Raw genomic sequence first — 16076 nt, forward strand, 5'->3', positions numbered from 1 at the left:
GGGCTTACACCTGGGTAGACCGTGGCTAGGAAGAGCGCGCTGTTTGAAGCCTTCGTGCGGATACTCCCGAGTCAAACCCGCCCCTAGGGCTCGGGTTCAAGAGAAGGTCGAGGGGAAAGCTCCCCCTTCGCCATCGAACGCAGAACCGGGTTGAATTCCTGCGCTGCGATCGGGGCCGTTTTTCCGCTGCGCCCTAAGCGCAGAGCGCACGCTTTTGCGCACCGAGACTGGACGGAATCGGAGTGACTTCTCTTCTCTACCCCCCTCTTTCCCTCGGAGCGTGTTGTTCCGGGTCGGAAGGGCTGCATCATGGCGGCGCCCATGGAGCTGTACTGCTGGGCTGGCGGCTGGGGGTTGCCGTCGGTGGATCCCGACTGCCTGGCCGTTTTGGTGAGCCTTGGAGAGCGAGCGGCGTCGAGCGGGGGACCCCCTCTCCAAACGCGGGCGCCGCGGGCTCTCCCCAAAAGCTTTGCTCTTTGGGACGCAGCCTCTGCCTCTTCCCTGACACGGTGGGGAGGACTTGGGGAAAGACGAGTGGCCACGTCTTTACCTCGTGGCTGCTCTTCGCCCTTTCCCTGGGCCAACTTCAGTCCCCAGCGCTGCTCCGGTGCTTTTTAGCAGGCAGAAAGTTGGCAGCGTTGGAGCTTTCGAAGCCCTTAAGCAAAGCAGGTTATTGTAAGAAGCAAAGCGCCCAGGATGACGGTTTCCCCCCTCCCCACGTTTTTAAAACTAAGGAGCAAGGCCAGTTTAAGAAAATAGAAAAGGTTGACAAGCAGACCTGCAATTCCAGGGGGGTGTTAACATTTTAAAGGAATATGTAACCCTTAAGCTTTCTCCCTTTCCTCCATGACCTTCTACCATATGGCAAAAGGTCTTTTAGCTAATTATGAGCCAGTGCTGTGTTTATAGCTGTGATTTAGTCACTGGGTTTATTTTTCCCCCTGGGGTGGCTCTTAGGCTTGTTTGCAGCCTCCCCCTTGCAATCATATTTTTAAAGGTTTCTTTTTAATCTGCCGATTTGACAGATTCACGGAGGCTAAGACTTATCAGGGGCTACTGCCAAACCAGTTAGGCCTAACGCATTAGACATAACAGTTATTGGAAATCACAAGTGGAGAGACAGCTGCTGTTGCACCCGGGTCCACTTGCGGGCTTCCCATTGGGGCAATCGGTTGCCCTTAGTGAGAGCTAGATGGGCCATTGGGCTGATTGGTCACGGGTTCCCCCAAAGAATTCTGGGAGCTGTAGTTTGTTAAGGGTTCTCAGAATTGCTAAGAGACTCCTCCTCATGGAGCTATAATTCCCAGAGTTCCCCAGAGAGAGGGATTGATGGTTAAACCACTCTGGGAATTGTAGTTCCAGAATAGGTGTCTCCTCCAAACAATTCTCTTCATCCCTTAACAATCCCTTAACAAACTACAGCTCCCAGAATTCTTTGGTGCGGGGGAAGCCATGACAGTGTCAAGGGGTATCATAACACTTTAAATGTGTTGTGTGAATTAGGGTTGGGAAGACCATGGAGCTCACTGTGTGCGTACAGTACTTGGTCACTTACTGCTTCACAGCCTTGCCTACCTCACAAGATTGTTGTAGGGGGGAGAGGGGGTTTTATAAGCCACTCTGAGCTCGTTAAGGGAATGTAAAAAATAAATACACTACACAAAGCTCAGCTTGTTTATTCCCCTCCTTTCCAGACTTATGCCCGTTTCACAGGTGCACCCCTCAAGGTTCACAAAATCACAAATCCTTGGCGAAGCCCCTCAGGTAAGATTCTGGTGGGAAGCAGGGAAATTGAGGGACGTCTGCCTTCGTCTTTCTGCACAAGTGGTTGGTAGTAATGTTTCTTTCCTTTTTTAATATATTTTTTATTAGTTTTCCAACAGTAATATCATTTTCAACAGTAATTAAATCATATATTATACCATTTTGTTTACTTCCATCAATCACATCTGAAAATTTTCCAGTCTATCCGCTTAATATACATTTCTTTCTTCACTATTACATTTATCTCATAACTAGTATCTCTGTTCTTTCTCTACTTTGCAATGTTTCATACATTTCTCCTAACAAAACTTGTAGTCCTAGTAGCGTAATTTGTTGATTACAGTTGCTCTTCAAAGAGTTCGTATATTTCTTCCAATCGTCTGTGAATCTCTGATCCCTCAAGTTTCGAATCCTTCCTGTCATTTTATCTAATTCTGCATAGTCCATTAATTTTGTCTGCCATTCTTTTGGCGGAATTTCTTCTTGCTTCCATTTCTGGGCTAACAATACTCTGGTAGCCGTGTTTCAGAATACCAGTATCTGGAAATCACAGGAGGGGAGAGGGCTTTTGTGCTCGGGTTCTGCTTGTGGGTTTTCTAGGAGTCTTGGTTGACCACAAACTTGACATGAGCCAACAGTGTGACGCGGCAGCTAAAAAAGCCAATGCAATTCTGGGCTGCATCAATAGGAGTATGGCATCTAGATCAAGAGAAGTAATAGTGCCACTGTATTCTGCTCTGGTCAGACCTCACCTGGAGTACTGTGTCCAGTTCTGGGCACCACAGTTCAAGAAGGACACTGACAAACTGGAACGTGTCCAGAGGAGGGCAACCAAAATGGTCAAAGGCCTGGAAACGATGCCTTATGAGGAACGGCTAAGGGAGCTGGGCATGTTTAGCCTGGAGAAGAGGAGGTTAAGGGGTGATATGATAGACATGTTCAAATATATAAAAGGATGTCATATAGAGGAGGGAGAAAGGTTGTTTTCTGCTGCTCCAGAGAAGCGGACACGGAGCAATGGATCCAAACTACAAGAAAGAAGATTCCACCTAAACATTAGGAAGAACTTCCTGACAGTAAGAGCTGTTCGACAGTGGAATTTGCTGCCAAGGAGTGTGGTGGAGCCTCCTTCTTTGGAGGTCTTTAAGCAGAGGCTTGACAACCATATGTCAGGAGTGCTCTGATGGTGTTTCCTGCTTGGCAGGGGGTTGGACTCGATGGCCCTTGTGGTCTATTCCAACTCTATGATTCTATGATTCTAACCTGGCCAGCTGCTGTGAGAACAGGACTCTGGACTAGACGGGCCATTGGCCAAACCTTATTGTTCATTTTACTTTTTATTAGAGCATACGACACGCAACGGTTACACAAAATGAAAACAAAAAATAAAGCAACAGCAAACACTCAGAGAAACGTCTTCAAATGCACTAACCAAGTTATGTCAGAGTGTATATACCAAAAGCATCACAGTTTCAACAGACACAGAAACGATGCATCACAACATATATTGGATTGTTGACTATAAAGAGAGAGGTTTTGTATCAACAGCAATTATAATCTACAGGAGTTTATATGAAGGCGGGAGGAAGGAGCAAAAAATAATAATTAAAATATGTGCTTTGTGCACACCAAACCTTGCGGTAGACGATGGATACCGCTCTCCCACATGCCTCACTATTTGTGCAATTGAAGTCACCCCAGATTGCATAAAAATTGTTGCGTTTCTTTTAGCCTCTTGCTCCTTTTAATTTTTGTGTTGGTTTTTCCAATAATGCTGTTGCATTGCATTATGGCATTGGTCCATATTGAATAATTGCAATGATTTCCATGTCCTGGCAATGGTTGATCTTGCAGTGGTTAACAGATGAGTTATGAGTTCTTTTATTTCTGATTTGCAACATATACAAATTAAGGAGAACCAGCCCTGGGGCCATGGGCACTGTGTCTGCCTTGTGATCAAAGGTATCATTTCCCCATAACTTTTCCTTTTTTGGACACTCCCTGATTCAGTGAGTCACTTGTGAAAGGCTTCAGGGCTGAAACCCAGCTCTCCTAACTGTGCCTGGGAAGCAACCCAGTCACCTGCCTCTGACGTCATCTGTTTGCAGGGACCCTCCCGGCACTGAAGACAAAAGATGAAGGCATCATCTCAGACACTCAGCAGATCATCACCCACCTCAGGAAACAGGTACCTTCCTTACAGCCTCCTTGGGATCACCTCTGGGGCAATCGTGGTCGGGTGGGGGCAAAGTTAGGGAGTCCCCCCTGATTCTGAAATCACAGTTGCCCAACCTCTCTAGCACTGATGGACACCCAAGGCCCTTTTAAAATGTGTTGGGGGTGTGGTTATTGGGTTGTTTTCATTTTTATTTATTGTGTCTTTTTATTTTGTGAAACTTTGTTGTAACCGCACTGAGACCTGTGGATATATATGGATTTAAGGTGCTTGTTTTGACCTTTAAAGCCCTTCACGGCCTAGGACCCTCGTACCTACGGGACCGCCTCTCCTGGTATGCCCCACGGAGGACCTTAAGGTCCGTAAATAGCAACACTCTAGCGGTCCCGGGCCCTAAGGAAGTTAGATTAGCCTCAACCAGAGCCAGGGCCTTTTCAGCACTGGCTCCGGCCTGGTGGAACGCTCTGCCTCTTGAGACCAGGGCCCTGCAGGATCTGATTTCTTTCCTGTAAGACAGAGTTGTTCTGCCTGGCCTTTGGCTTGGAATCAATTTGATTCCCTCCCCCTCTTTCTTTTTTCCTCCTGTGATGGAACTCCTACTTGGGGACTTCCCTGGCTTTTTCTGGCCCATGTAGGACCAGTCCGGACCAGCCTTGGTGAAGACCTGATGTTTTCATCCCCAAAAAAGTTTTTGATTTGAGTTTCCATTGAAACGAGGCTGCATTTTAATTTCAATGTTTGAATGTTGTGTTTTAATCGTGTTTTTAAGTTGTATTTCAATCAATTTGTTTTTATATCGATTGTTAGCTGCCCTGAGCCCGGTCTTGGCTGGGGAGGGCGGGGTATAAATAAAATTTATTATTATATATAGGGTTGTATACAAATTTAATTAAGCAAACAAGCACTGCCCTGTGATCTTTTGCTAAAGGGTGGTATAACAACGACAACAACAACCTGATAACAATTTGATGGTAATTAAAAATAAATAATAATAAAAACCCACCACATGGGCCCAAATGTGCCAACAGCACCCTCTCCCCATGCCAGATCCTGAGGGAGCTGTGGGGGACCTCCGTCCTTGCCCTGATCCTCTCTTTCCCGCCCCCCTGCAGAAATTCAACGCAGACTACGACCTTTCGGCTAGGCAAGGGGCCGACACGCTTGCCTTCGTGTCCCTGTTGCAGGAGAAGCTCCTCCCTGTGCTGGTGAGTTGGGGCAGGTGGGAGAAGTTGCTGCGTCGATCGGGGCCCCCGAACCATCCTACACTCCAGGCTTGTAGGGTCGGGGCCCAAACAGGCTGCCCCACTGTGTTTGTGACTGATGGGTCTGACTTTCCCTTTCCTGCAGGAAAGGGAAGCCGAGTTTGAATGAATAAAAACAATAGATTATGCAGCCACACACACAAGAAAAACCTGCTTCTCCTCGCAGCAGCACATAGTTAACCTATGGAACTCACTGCCACAGGAAGCAGTGATGGCCAAAAAGAGGATTGCAGAGATTCACAGAGGACAAGACTGTCAGTGGCTGCTAGCCGTAACGGCTATGCTTTGCCTGAATGGCTGGAGGCAGTAATAGTTCTGAATACAAGTTGCTGGAAGCCACAAGCTGGGAGAGTGAAGTTTGACTTCCTTCCCCCTCTTTCTGCGCTTCCTTAAATTTATTTTTTAATATCTTCTGCATATCCAAATTCATTTAAATGGCTCATTTAATTATCCGCTTTAAATATATACTCTTATGAAGCTGCAGGTTATTACAATAATCCCGCTAATGTTTTTATCTGTTTGCAATTTATCTGTAAATATTCAATAAACCATTTCCATTCTTTTATATGAAAAAAGTTTGTTATCTTGATTTCTTATTCTTCCGGTAAGTTTTGCCATTTCTGCATATTCCATAAGTTTTTGTATCCGTTCTTCCTCTGCTGTGACTTCTGCTTTTTTCCACTTTGGGGCAAGTAGCATTCTTGCTGCTGTAGCAGCATACATAAGTAAATTTCTATACAATTTAGGTGGTTCTGTCCCTTTAATTCCCAAAAGAAAAGTTTCTTTTGTTCTTTAAACACCAGTATGGTGTAGTGGTTAAGAGCGGTAGTCTCGTTATCTGGGGAACCGGGTTCGCGTCTCTGCTCCTCCACATACAGCTGCTGGGTGACCTTGGGCCAGTCACACTTCTCTGAAGTCTCTCAGCCCCACTCACCTCACAGAGTGTTTGTTGTGGGGGAGGAAGGGAAAGGAGAATGTTAGCCGCTTTGAGACTCCTTAAAGGGAGTGAAAGGCGGGATATCAAATCCAAACTCTTCTTCTTCTTCTTCTTAACCATGAGGACCAGAACTTAAAAGAGTAGCAAAGCTGCTGTTGCACCCAAACTTGGCATCGGGCACATGGTTAGATGTTGTGTTCAGCCCCTGGGTCAAGGTAGCAAGGTTAGATACAGCAGTGTTGTATAGTGGTTAGAGGCAGGGCTGTCTTTAGCACAGGGGTCAGCAACCTTTTTCAGCCGTGGGCCAGTCCACCATCCCTCAGACCATGTGGTGGGCCGGACTATATTTTTTGGGGGAAATGAACGAATTCCTATGCCCCACAAATAACCCAGAGATGCATTTTCAATAAAAGGGCACATTCTACTCATGTAAAAACATGCTGATTCCTGGACCGTCCGCTGGCTGGATTTAGAAGGCGATTGGGCCGGATCCGGCCCCCGGGCCTTGGTTTGCCTACCCCTGCTTTAGCATCTGCGCCTCCGGAGTGCAAAGTTCCACCCAGTGCCCCCAAATTTAGTTTAGCCCCCAAATTAACTATTATTATGCTTATGTCACTATTATCATTTGATAAACAGCGCTCACGCCTGTGTGGCTCCAAAATGAGGTTTTTTTGTGTGTTTTGTTTAAAGCCAGCTTTTCTAAAGACGACAAAGAACAAAATGGGAGTCGGTGTAAAGACTCCACGCATGCGCTTACCTTCATAGGGAGGTGTCTGAAAAATGAGACGGGCGGGCATTGTGCGCATCCGTGGGAGAGCCATCTTGGGCAGCCTTTCATTGTGGGAGCATTGTGGCTAGCAATTTCTAGAGGAACTGGAAGGGCCCTTGCGAGCACGTATATACGACGTCTTCTTGGGAAAGTTCCGGAGCCTGTGCACGCTCCGTCACTAGATAAACGCGTTCTCCTTCTGTCTGTCTCTCCCTCTTTCCTTCCTTTCTTTTTTTTTTTGAATTTGCATTTTATTTATTTGTTAACATTCTTATATTACATCGGTAAACATTGTGATATTACATTACAGGACTTACTGTAACAATAATTTCCAACATGTTTACAAAAATTATATACAAATTTTATATACCTAGAAAGAAAATGAAACAAATAAAAAAGAAAGAAAGAACAAAGAGAAGAAAAAAAAAACCAACCCCCTCCCAAATCATATACCGTATTTTTTGCTCTATAAGACTCACTTTTTTCCTCCTAAAAAGTAAGGGGGAAATGTGTGTGCGTCTTATAGAGCGAATGCAGGATGTGCAGCTATCACAGACGCCAGAACAGCAAGAGGGATTGCTGCTTTCACTGCGCAGCGATCCCTCTTGCTGTTCTGGCTTCTGAGAGTCAGAATATTTTTTTTCTTGTTTTCCTCCTCCAAAAACTAGGTGCGTCTTGTGGTCTGGTGCGTCTTATAGAGCAAAAAATACGGTACATACCAACACACTAGACTTCCTGTCTTTCCCATTGTATATTCCTTTTTTACATAATAATGTGCACTTATTATTGTATATTTCTTTACATATTATCTAATACATTCCTATATCAGTATAATATAATAATAATTATAATAATTATAATAATTATAATAATTTATTATTTATACCCCGCCCATCTGGCTGATTTTCCCCAGCCACTCTGGGCGGCTCCCAATCAAGTGTTAAAAACAGTACAGCGTTAAATATTAAAAACTTCTCTAAGCAGGGCTGCCTTCAGATGTCTTTTAAAGATAAGATGGCTGCTTATTTCCTTCACATCTGAAGGGAGGGCGTTCCACAGAGAGGGCGCCACTACTGAGAAGGCCCTCTGTCTGGTTCCCTGTAACCTCACTTCTTGCAGGGAGGGAACCGCCAGAAGGCCCTCGGCGCTGGATCTCAGGCTGAATGATGGGGATGGAGACGCTCCTTCAGTATGTGCTCTTAGTCTTATTTCTCAACTCAGTCTCACTCCAACGTCAATCAAATGCTTTCCTGTCGCTCCCCCTCCTCCCGGCTTTGGTGAGCAAGACTTTCCAGAGAGCTCTCCCTGAGCCTGGCACCCCCCAGAATTCGGCACCCGGATGCCTCGCACCCCTTGCACCCCCGGGTGAAGACGGCCCTGGTTAGAGGGCTAGTCTAGGACCCGGGAGAGACCAGGGTTCAAATCCAGACACGAAGCTCACTGGGTGACCTTGGGCCAGCCTCTGCCCCTCAGCCTAACCTACCTCACAGGATTGTTGTGGGGAGAGAACTCAGGGGTGGTGAGAGAAAGGAGGGATATACCGTATTTTTCGCTCCAAAAGACGCACTAGACCATAAGGCGCACCTAGTTTTGGGAGGAGGAAAATAAGAAAAAATTATTCTGAATCCCAGAAGCCAGAACAGCAAGAGGGATCTGGCTTCTGGGATACCGTGGGGCTGTGCTGGCTTCTGGGATAACCGCGCCAAGCCTCTTGAGGACAGCGGGATGAAGGCTCCCCCTGCCCGAAGAGGCTGCGCACGGCTAAGGCAGAAGCCAGGAAGGCGCGTCGCTGAAGGGGCGCTGCACAGTTCTCCCTCTCTGAGAGAGAGAACTGCACAGCGCCCCTTCAGCGAAGCTGGAAAAGGAACAGAAGGAGTCCCTTCTGTTCCTCCTCCAGCTTCCAGGACAGGCGTGTCGCTGAAGGGGCGCTGCGCAGTTCTCCCTCTCTGCGCAGCTCCTCTCCTTCACGGGAGAGGCGCTGCGCAGAGAGGGAGAAGGCACAGTGCCCCTTCAGCAAAGCTGGAGAAGGAGCAGAAGGAGACCCTTCTGTTCCTCCTCCAGCTTCGCAGGACAGGCGCTGCGCAGAGAGGGAGAGCTAGCGCTCTCCCTCTCTGTGCAGCGCCATTCGCTCCATAAGACGCACTCACATTTCCCCTAACTTTTTAGGAGGAAAAAAGTGCGTCTAATGGAGCGAAAAATACGGGAAATGCAGAAAACAACAAAGGGAGCTGTTGTCCCATCAGGCTTCTCTTTCTCCAACAGATCCACACATTCTGGGTGGACGCCAAGAACTACGTGGAGCACACCCGGAAGTGGTACGGCGAGGCCATCCCTTTCCCGCTCAACTTCTTCCTCCCGGGCCGCATGCAGAAGCGGCAGCTGGAGAGGCTGCAGATGGTCTGCGGGGAAAACTGCCTGGACAACGAAGAGGAGCTGGAGAAGGAGGTCAGTGGGAGCAGGATGAGGCCGCAACAAGCATGGGCAGCGACGGCAGGGTGGTGCAGAACTTCCGAGGCGGCCCTCCTGCCCTCTCCCCCTGGCCCTCGGAACTCTTCCGAGGCCCCGCCTCCTTTTCTCAGGGCCACACCCTCTGCTGGCCCTGATTCGCCCTCCCTTGAACTCTGACTAGCCGCCTGAGAAACAGTTTCTACGCAAATGCAATTCTGGTTCTAAACACAGCATAAGGGGTCTCTATATAGTATAGGTAAAGGTAAAGGTACCCCTGCCCATACGGGCCAGTCTTGTCAGACTCTAGGGTTGTGCGCCCATCTCACTCAAGAGGCCGGGGGCCAGCGCTGTCCGAAGACACTTCCGGGTCACGTGGCCAGCGTGACAAAGCTGCATCTGGCGAGCCAGTGCAGCACACGGAACGCCGTTTACCTTCCCGCCAGTAAGCGGTCCCTATTTATCTACTTGCACCCGAGGGTGCTTTCGAACTGCTAGGTTGGCAGGCGCTGGGACCGAACGACAGGAGCGCACCCCGCCGCGGGGATTTGAACCGCCGACCTTTCGATCGGCAAGCCCTAGGCGCTGAGGCTTTAACCCACAGCGCCACCCGCATCCCTCTATAGTATAGTGTATTTTAAAATGGGGTTTTAGAGTTTTTATGGGTTTTTGAATGTTTTATGTAGTTTTGTGGTAGTTTTATGTAGATTTTATGTAGTTTTATGTAGTTTTTCAATTTCATTGTTCTACATGGGACAATGACAATAAAGATATCATACATCGTATATCTTTGCGTCTTGCTTGCCTGGACAGAAGGTCTTTTCCGCAGCCCTGGTCCTTGGGGGGGGGGTGAGGTGTCTGGGAGGTCAAGGGGCAGGGCTTGAGAATGGCAAGGGTCGTAGCCTGACAGCGTTTTTCTCTCCCTGTGCCCCACAGCTGTACCGGGAAGCCCGCGAGTGCCTGACGCTGCTGTCCCAACGCCTTGGCAGGCAGAAGTTCTTTTTCGGAGATTCGTAAGTTCGCCGTTTGTGAGCGGAAGTATGTAGGCTTCCATAAGAGCGTGCAAAGTCCCTTAGGAACTGGAATCCCTGCAGTTCTTTAATGTCTCCTTACTCTACCGTGAGTGGGAGCACACTCTGTCCATGCTCAGAGGCACTGTCTTTCACATTAATTTAGCCAAACGCTGGCGACGCTTGCCATTTATTTACTGCGTTTATAGGCAACCTTTTCCTCCAAGGAGCTGAAGGTGGCACATGCGGTAATAATAATAATAATAATAATAATAATAATAATAATAATAATAATAATTCGTACCTTGGAAGTTGAATGGAATTCGTTCCAGAAGTTCGTTCGACTTCCAAAACGTTCAGAAACCAAAGCGCGGCTACTGCTTGGCTGCAGGAAGCTCCTGTAGCCAATCGGAAACCACGGAAGCCCCGCCGGACATTCAGGTTCCAAAGAACGTTCGCAAACTGGAGCACTCGCTTCTGGGTTTGCGGCATTCGGGAGCCAAAACGTTTGACTTACAAGGTGCTTGGGATCCAAGGTACAACTAATAATAATAATAATAATTTATTACTTACCGTATTTTTCGCTCCACAAGACGCACTTTTCCCCTCCTAAAAAGTAAGGGGAAATGTCTGTGCGTCTTATGGAGTGAATGCATGGTCCCTGGAGCCGAATTGCCCAGGGGCAAAAAGTGGATGATGCTTTTTTTCTAAAAAGAGGGAAGTGAGTGTTGAAACAAAGCCGCTAATCGCAAGCGAGATAAGGGACACTAGCAATAAAGGAGGCTGCCTGGGAGGGGGGAGGTAAAGACAGAGAGGAGACAGGAAAATTAAAGCAATGAGGAGAGAAATTAGAAGAAAAGGAGGAGCAAAAAACTGCTCCAGATAAGGAAAAGACACTAAGGCAAACAAGAGGGAAGGGGGTGTTGAAACAAAGCCACTGATCAGCAAGGGATCAGGAGGGAGATAAGGGACTCTAGAGATAAAAGAGGCTGCCTGGGAGGGGGGAGGTAAAAGCCCATGGATCCTCAGGATTTTTGCATTGGGTCACCCCAAATTCACCAGCAGATGATGATGATGATGATGATGATGATAATAATAATAATAATAATTTATTATTTATACCCCGCCCATCTGGCTGAGTTTCCCCAGCCACTCTGGGCGGCTCCCAATCAAGTGTTAAAAACAGTACAGCATTACATATTAAAAACTTCCCTGAACAGGGCTGCCTTAAGATGTCTTCTGAATGTCAGGTAATTATTTATCTCTTTGACATCTGATGGGAGGGCGTTCCACAGGGTGGGCGCCACTACCAAGAAGGCCCTCTGTCTGGTTTCCTGTAGCCTCACTTCTCGCAATGAGGGAACCGCCAGAAGGCCCTCGGCGCTGGATCTCAGTGTCCGGGCTGAATGCTGGGGGTGGAGACGCTCCTTCAGGTATACAGGACCGAGGCCGTTTAGATCACATAGCATGTCCATGGCTACAGCCTGCACCCAAAAAACCCCACACATCCACTGTTTCGTGGGGCCGCAGTGGCGCAGAAACGTGGTTACAAAGCACGGATCCACATGGATTCTCAGGATTTTTGCATTGGGCTACCCCTAACTCACCGTCAAATCACATGTCATGTCTGTGGCCACGGCATGAACCACAAAAATCATACATCCACTGTTACGTTCAGAATATTTTTTTTCTTGTTTTCCTCCTCTAAAAACTAGGTGCATCTTATGGTCAGGTGCATCTTGTGGAGCGAAAAATACTGTATATGGTTCTCTTTCCCTCCTCATTTAATCTCCATTTATTCTTTTCATTGTGTATCATTTTGGTAAGTTTGGGTTGTGAAGTGGTTTGTAAACCTGCAGACAGACCCATGTGTCGGCCACAGGATTTGAACCCTGGATTCCCAAGTCCACCACACTGCTGACAGGTGAGGGTTAGCCTTCGCCTCTTGCCCTCCTGGGGATTCCCTCACCTCTTCTGTTCTTTCTTTCTTTCCTTCTTTCCTCCCTCCCTCCCTCTCTTTTCAGGCCTGCCTCCCTGGACGCCATTGTCTTCAGCCACTTGGCCCCGCTCCTGAAAGCCAAACTGCCCAACGGGAAGTTCCAGCAGCACCTCAAGTCCCTTCCGAACCTCTGCAATTATTGCACGTCCATCTTAAGTCTCTACTTCCCCTGGGATGAAGGTGGGTGCTTGGTTCTGTCGCCTGGGGGGGGGGGGAGCGAGAAAGGGACCCAGGGTAGGAGAGGAGGAAGGAACCACAGCAAACCCCAAGCGGCCGGAAAAAAATTGGCAAAAGATCAAGATGGCACTGGAAAATTCATTATTTATAAAAACCAATAATACAATAATTTTAAGAATTTTATTATTTGTACCCAGCCCATCTGGCTAGGTTGCCCCATAAAGGTTTAATATAAAAGCATAATAAAACATCAAACATTAAAAACTTCCCTATACAGGGCTGCCTTCAAGTGTCTTCTAAAAGTCAAATAGTTGTTTATTTCCTTGACATCTGATGGGAGGGCATTCTACAGGGCGGGTGCCACTACTGAGAAGGCCCTCTGCCTGGTTCCCTTTCAACTTCATTTCTTGCAGAGAGGGATATATATTGCATTTATATCTTACCTTCTCCAGTGAGTTCAAGGTGGCATACGTGGTTCTCTGCCCCATTTCTTATTTAATCCCCACAACAACCCGGTGAGGTAGGTTAGGCTGGGAGGCACCCAGTGACTTTTCACGGACAGGGTGGGGATTTGAATCCTGATCTCTCCCTAATCCTAGTCTGACACTCTAACCGTGATGCTGACAAATCAGGCATTTCAAATCCATTGACTGATTTCTTATGTAATGTATTATTTTAGCAATTTAGGCATGTTTCTTAGTTTCCACTCAGAAGAAGACCCATTGAAATGAATAGCCCTTAAATTAGTCATGCGCATTACCTTCAGCAGGTCTGATCTTGAGGGCGGCCAGCAGGGGGGCTTATTTTTATTTAACAACATTTATATACCAATATTTCTTTTTTTGAAAAGCAACAACAACAACCCCCCTCTAAGTGGTTTGCAGCACCCCAATCAGATGGGTGTCACATTAATAATAATAATAATTATTATTATTATTATTATTATTATTATTATTATTATCAAGAAAAGACAAGCTAAAAGTACGTATTGAAAATATTCCAAACGGTGATTTTAAAACCAACGGTAGCTTAAAAAGAAATAAAATGATTTCTGCATGTCTGGATAACTTGCCTAAGCAAAAATGTTTTAATCGGGCACCAAAACCAGTATGGCATGTTGGTAACTTGCTGGGAATGGAGGCCCATGGGAAATGGGATTTCACCCCCTTCTTCCCATAGCTAGGGAGAACCTCCAGTCGCTTTTGGACTCCAACTCCCATCAGCCCTGGCCAGCGATGATGGCGGTTGTAGTACCAGAACGTTCTCTGCCTCCCAGCCGCCAGGAATGATGGGAGCTGGAGTCTAGCCGCGTCTGGGCAGTGCCAGCTTCCCCAGCCCTGCTCTGACCGATGAGTCACCTCAGCCGCCACCCCTCCGCCGTCTTGCCTACCTCACGTTGCGATTCTTCCCCCTGACGGCTGCGCCGGTTCTCTCCCTCAGGCGACCCGCCGCCCAGCGTCCCCAAGGCAGCCGCCGGGGACGGGAGCGACGCTGAGGAGGAGCCGTACAAGCGCCGCAACCAGGTCCTGTCGGTGCTGGTGGGCCTGGTGGCAATGGTCGGCTACGCTCTCCTCACCGGTATCGTCTCGGTCCAGAAGCAGCAGCCCCGGCCCGGCGGCTCTCGCGCCATCGCCCTCGAGGAGGAAGAAGAGGAGGAAGAGGAGTGAGCTCCGGGGACCTGCTCTGCGTTCTCCAAACGGACCGTTGTTTTTGTACCTCGCTGGACCCAGACCGTCCCTGTCGCCCCCTCAGACTCTACCCTCTTGTTCATTCCAGAATCATGGGGGTGGGCACCCAGCCGGGCCCAATAAACCTCTGTGAACCAACCTCTGTCAGACGACTTGCTTTCGCTTTGCGTCGCCAACCTCTAAGCCGGATCGAAACCTGATGTTTGGGGGGGAGACGGCCGTCGAAAGGGTTCAGACCGGCCTTCCCTCCCCAGGAAATTTGAGATCCAGGAAGTTTTGTGGTCCATCGACCCTCAGCGGCCTTTAAAGCTTTGCTGAGGTAGTCCGTGGCATTAAATATCCTTATTGAGGGTTTTTTAAAACAATAAAAATAAGAATTGTTGCTTCTTTTCTTTCTTAGATTGCATTTTTGTATTGCATTGCAGTTTGAATTCCGTGGAATGTGAATGGTAATGCAATAGAATATCAGTGTAAGAAATAGAAAAGCAATAAAATACAATTTTAAAATGCAACGTTTAGCACACCTAAAGGTAAAGGGACCCCTGACCATTTGGTCCAGTCGTGACCGACTCTGGGGTTGCGGCGCTCATCTCGCTTTATTGGCCGAGGGAGCCGGTGTACACCTTCCAGGTCATGTGGCCAACATGACTAAACCACTTCTGGCAAACCAGAGCAGCGCACGGAAACGCCGTTTACCTTCCCGCCGGAGCGGTACCTATTTATTTACGGTACTTGCACTTTGACGTGCTTTCGAACTGCTAGGTTGGCAGGAGCAGGGACCGAGCAATGAGAGCTCACCTCATCGCGGGGATTCGAACCGCCAACCTTCTGATTGGCAAGCCCTAGGCTCTGTGGTTTAACCCACAGCACCACCCGCGTCCCTTTTAGCACATCTACAGGAGGCAAAAGAGAAGCCCAACTGCTGAGACCACCTGTGATTCTTAAGTGAGAGGAGGAGAAATTTGCGAACCACTGCTCTAGATGTTGCTGCTGACATTATCCCTAGCTGTTGGCCACGTTCAGTGGGACGGACGGATTCTGCATCCGTAGTGCAGGACAATAACTTTCTTAGGTGGGCCTTGAATCAGGGGGCATCATCGATTTTCACTGGGTGATTCCACCAGCATAAAACCATTAGAGTTCAACTGGATCAGGCCAAAGGCCCACCAAGTCTGTAAAGCATAAAACCACAGACTTGGAAGCGACCCCATGTTTCCACCCCCTGCAATGCAGGAATCTCAAATAAGCATCCATGACAGATGGCCACCCAACCTCTGCTTTAAAAGCTCCAGGGAAAGAGGGACACTGTTCCACTGCTCTTACTGTTCGGAAGTTTTTTCTGATGCTTGGTCAAAATCTCCTTTGCTATAACTTGAAGCTGGAGAAAACAAGCCTGCTCCATCTTCCATGTGGCAGCAGCTCTTGAGATATTTGAAGAGAAGGCTAGCCTGTCTCCTTTCTGCCTCCTCTTTCCCAGGCTGAACATACCCAACTCCATCAACTGCTCCTCGTAAGACCCTCAGCCATCTTGGTTTCCCTCACACTTTCCAGCTTGTCAACATCCTTCCTAAATTGTGATGCCCAGAATTGGACACAGTATTCCAGGTGTGTGGTCTGACCAAGGCAGAATAGAGACTCTTGATCTTTTAATTTTTTAATTTTTCCATTCTTTATAATCACACTTTCATCCAGGGATGTCAATAATTTACAAAATAAATCATTCAGTTGAAAATCTTAACAATAAGATGCATCAAAATCCTCCTCCTATTAGTTATGCATAACAATATATACTTTTGTTCCTACTCATTTATCCTAATTTTTCCACCTCCCACCACCCCGAAAAATGTTC

At 47.6% G+C, this 16076-nt stretch overlaps 1 protein-coding gene across 1 annotated transcript; it reads left to right on the forward strand.

The window, feature by feature from the left end:
• The first annotated feature begins 139 nt into the window (after positions 1-139).
• MTX1 (metaxin 1) lies at positions 140-14365 on the forward strand. Its single transcript, XM_028710378.2, has 8 exons — positions 140-390; positions 1695-1764; positions 3873-3952; positions 5053-5145; positions 9171-9353; positions 10290-10366; positions 12388-12542; positions 13980-14365. The coding sequence occupies exons 1-8, from the start codon at positions 310-312 to the stop codon at positions 14204-14206; spliced, it is 966 nt and encodes a 321-aa protein (XP_028566211.1). The 5' UTR covers positions 140-309; the 3' UTR covers positions 14207-14365.
• Positions 14366-16076: the final 1711 nt, after the last annotated feature.

Source organism: Podarcis muralis, chromosome 16 (assembly GCF_964188315.1).
Source record: "Podarcis muralis chromosome 16, rPodMur119.hap1.1, whole genome shotgun sequence".
NCBI lineage: Eukaryota > Metazoa > Chordata > Lepidosauria > Squamata > Lacertidae > Podarcis > Podarcis muralis.

Bases quoted from the DNA above. Each gene is read 5' to 3' on its own strand.
- MTX1 (XM_028710378.2), top strand. From the start codon at position 310: ATGGCGGCGCCCATGGAGCTGTACTGCTGGGCTGGCGGCTGGGGGTTG. The intron at 391-1,694 runs GTGAGCCTTGGA...CCTCCTTTCCAG, and splicing joins CCGACTGCCTGGCCGTTTTG to ACTTATGCCCGTTTCACAGG. The intron at 10,367-12,387 runs GTAAGTTCGCCG...CTCTCTTTTCAG, and splicing joins AAGTTCTTTTTCGGAGATTC to GCCTGCCTCCCTGGACGCCA.